This window comes from Tasmannia lanceolata, unplaced genomic scaffold (assembly GCF_043159265.1).
Source record: "Tasmannia lanceolata isolate RefF3 unplaced genomic scaffold, GAP_Taslan_0.1 ptg000025l, whole genome shotgun sequence".
Lineage (NCBI taxonomy): Eukaryota > Viridiplantae > Streptophyta > Magnoliopsida > Canellales > Winteraceae > Tasmannia > Tasmannia lanceolata.
The window spans coordinates 11344787-11348073 of NW_027518702.1; the positions used below are offsets into that span (position 1 = coordinate 11344787).

The 3287-nt window shown below is 38.2% G+C and overlaps 1 protein-coding gene across 1 annotated transcript; it reads right to left on the reverse strand.

Annotated features, from left to right (window-relative positions):
- Positions 1 to 805: 805 nt before the first annotated feature.
- Positions 806 to 2971, reverse strand: LOC143857843 (transcription factor bHLH94-like). Its single transcript, XM_077368361.1, has 3 exons — positions 2333 to 2971; positions 1145 to 1531; positions 806 to 1042 (listed from the first exon to the last, which is right to left on the reverse strand). The coding sequence occupies exons 1-3, from the start codon at positions 2804 to 2806 to the stop codon at positions 947 to 949; spliced, it is 957 nt and encodes a 318-aa protein (XP_077224476.1). The 5' UTR covers positions 2807 to 2971; the 3' UTR covers positions 806 to 946.
- Between the last annotated feature and the right edge of the window lie 316 nt (positions 2972 to 3287).

Sequence of the window (3287 nt, forward strand, 5' to 3'; positions counted from 1 at the left end):
ATCAGCCTCACTGGATCATCCTAACCCAATCAAAGGTGGGGTAAAAATGGACAGACACTGTGTGTCCATCCATTTCCCCCCTCCACAAATGGCAGGGTTAGGATGATCCAATGGGGCTGATTTTTGGGCCACACTCTATCAATGGAAAGACCTTCTAAATGAATGCTTTGGACCCCCAAATAATGTGCCCCCCACCCTGTTTTTGCAAACGTGTGATGGTAAGGTTACCTGCACACGTTTGCAGGAACCCTTTCCTTATATATATATATATATATATATATATATATATATATATATATATATATATATATATATATATATATATATATATATATATGTGTGTGTGTGTGTGTGATTATCTCAAATCATACGTCCGGACCTGATAATCAGATAGAGCTACTAGATGATGTGTGTGATCGATCCAATACGGTGCATTGATCACTAGAAAATTTTCCAATCTACTCCAGTCCATATACTCAGATCAATGGAATCTAGGGCTTTGCCTTGGTAGATTATAGACCGCCCAGAGAAGAACTTTAAATCACTCCTTGATTTTCTTAATGTGTGTTTCTCCCATTAAGCAACCACTTAACATATATGATTAGGGATTATGGTTTTATCATCTTTACTCTAAACTAGAACTCTTAAGGGAAATTAGTGTTAGTTGCCTAAACCCAGGTTAAGAAATCTCCCTAAAAGCAAATTAGGCTAGATTGTCGATGTGGGCCAGCCAAATTAGAAAACATTTTGAACCTCTCTCACACTCTTAATGTGCACACATATAACAAAATGAACGACACATCAATTCGACCAAATATGCGTTGCATTAATCCATTTCAAATACAAATAGGTTCTTAAATTATAACAGAAATAGACTCTTAAAAAACTTGCAACGATTTTGTTATATAAGTGACGAAAACATGGTGAATTACATAAAAAAATTAGCTCAATTCAAATTGGCCTCTTCTTGAATCCTACCTAGCAATCGATTAACAGCGGTCGCAATTTCATCAACTGATGTAAGCCCACTTTCGTCCTCAACCTACACAAATTGAGGAAGTTTGATCAATGGACTACTCAAACAGCATAATAAGAGGATAAAATAAAATAGTGGAAAGTGAGAAAGAAGGAGAAATATTTCAACCTTGAGACTGAGAGAGTAGAGAACCATTTGATCAATGGTGGTTACATTGAGATGGAGGACTGTGAGATGAATGTTCTGCAACCCAGCCACCAATTTTAAGAGCTGCTTAGGTCTCTTGTTTGAGAGTATTTTTAGGTTGGCATGACTTTCAACCATGGTTACTTCTATATCGGCAATGGCTGAGTGATTCTCAGCCATTGCCTCATTCATGGAGTTGCAATTTGTTGAACTAGAGTACTGAGGAAAGGCAAAGAAATCAGTAAAAGGAGAGATGAAACCGGCGTCGGATCGATGTGTTATTTGCTTCTGAGCTTCGAGAGATTGGAGAAGTTGTTCGAGCTCCTTTACGAAATTTATTGCCCCACCAATTATAGATGCTTGGTCACCCTGAAAAATCGAGTAAAGGAGCTGTTAGATGCAACCAATAGTGCATTACTTATGTTCGCACCAAATAAATGTCGTTTGTTTCTTTGTATAGGGGTTAAGGGGGTTTTCCCCTCTTTCTTGTTTCTCGGTGGCTTTGAGGCCAGGTTCTCTGTCCTCCTCTTGTAACTATTTTTTCATATTAATAAAATTTAAGGTGCCACCATGGATTCCTAGATAAATTCCAGGTTAAAAAAAGTCCAATACAGAAACAAATCCATGAGAGATTGAGTGTTCAAAAATTACTAGGAGAAGATAAATCGCCAGTAAAGAGAAACGGATATAGTGAAGATGGTAGACCCATATCCTAATTTTCCATCTTTCACTAAATCCATTACTTAGAAAGGGGTGATTAAGGTCATGAATTGCATTATTTCTGATAAGAAAGAACCCAAAAAAAAAAATCATCGAAAAGATGCAAATTTACCTAAAAATGTACTACATAAAAGAATATAAAGACATTATATAAGAAGAAAAAGTAAAAGAAAATACATGTGTAGCCCAAAAGGAAAATGTATTTTAAATATAATTTTGTCAAGGTAATTTTGCTTTCCTCAAGCAAGCAAGGAGAGCCACTCACTGGTTTTATAACAAACCAGAAAAGAGGGATATAGGGAGATGCGAAGAGATTGATAGATAAAGAGAAAATGAGATTAATAGTGAGTCCTACTAAGCCGAAAACCGAAAACCCATGAGGGCAGCTTAGGCAAAAATTAGGGTGTTAGCCTACAGGATTGAAAAAGCATAGATAAAAGAAAAGCTGACCCTTTGGATGTAAGAATCCGGCATCAAAGATCGGAGCACGGCAAGATACTCATTCATCTGTTTCCGGCGGTTGCGTTCGACGGCAATGTGGGTCATCCTTTGATTCTCTACTTCTTCCTTGTTCTTACAGCTCTTTGTGCGCCGTCTCTTTTTCCGGCCCCGTGCTGTCACTCCGGCTGCCAGAAAGTTTCCAAACCCGTCTCCGGTGCCGGCCTCCGGCAATGAGTTGGCATCCCACTCCTTGACATTTTGCACCAAAGAAGAAGAGGAATCACAATTCCCATAAAAGGCATTGAGCCCTCTTCCTAGTTCTTGGGTCTCTTCAAGAGAACCTCTCATCTCACATTCTACTAAATTACCCTTTTCTTGTTCTTCTACTTTGAAGTCGTAGCTAAAAGTTTTTGCCAATGAATACAAATCCTTGCAATTGTAACTAAACAGATCTTGAGGAAAAACTACAGCTTCTAATGCCATTCCCTTAACTCCCTCTCTCTCTCTCTTTACCCAACTTAATAGTGTTATTCTCAATATGTAGACCCAAAAGAAGGGGCTGGAAAGTTGAGGAGAAAATTTTCAAAGGCAACCCACATGGAGAAAAATCCACAAACTAAAACACAGACCTTTTAGGACTCTTGTAGAAGGGAGGCTATGCTTTTAAAGGCTTTAAACAAATAAAAACTACAGCTAGTTGCACGTGAGGACAAGGTGAGAGAAAGGCCATGATTTTTTGCTTAGGTAAAGAATATAGTAATAAAGAAGTGGATTTTTTAGTGGGGTGTGATTGTTTCATTTGGTAATAATGGCGGTCCGACGTAAGGCCCAAAAAGATACAGTAGAAAAGTACGGAATGCGGGCATATGTTTTGAGGAATTATTGAATTCGCGAGCCTTTTAAAACAAGAATCAAACCCCGGCCATTCTTCAAAATCAAGTGGGAAAAAGACCCTGATACCGTT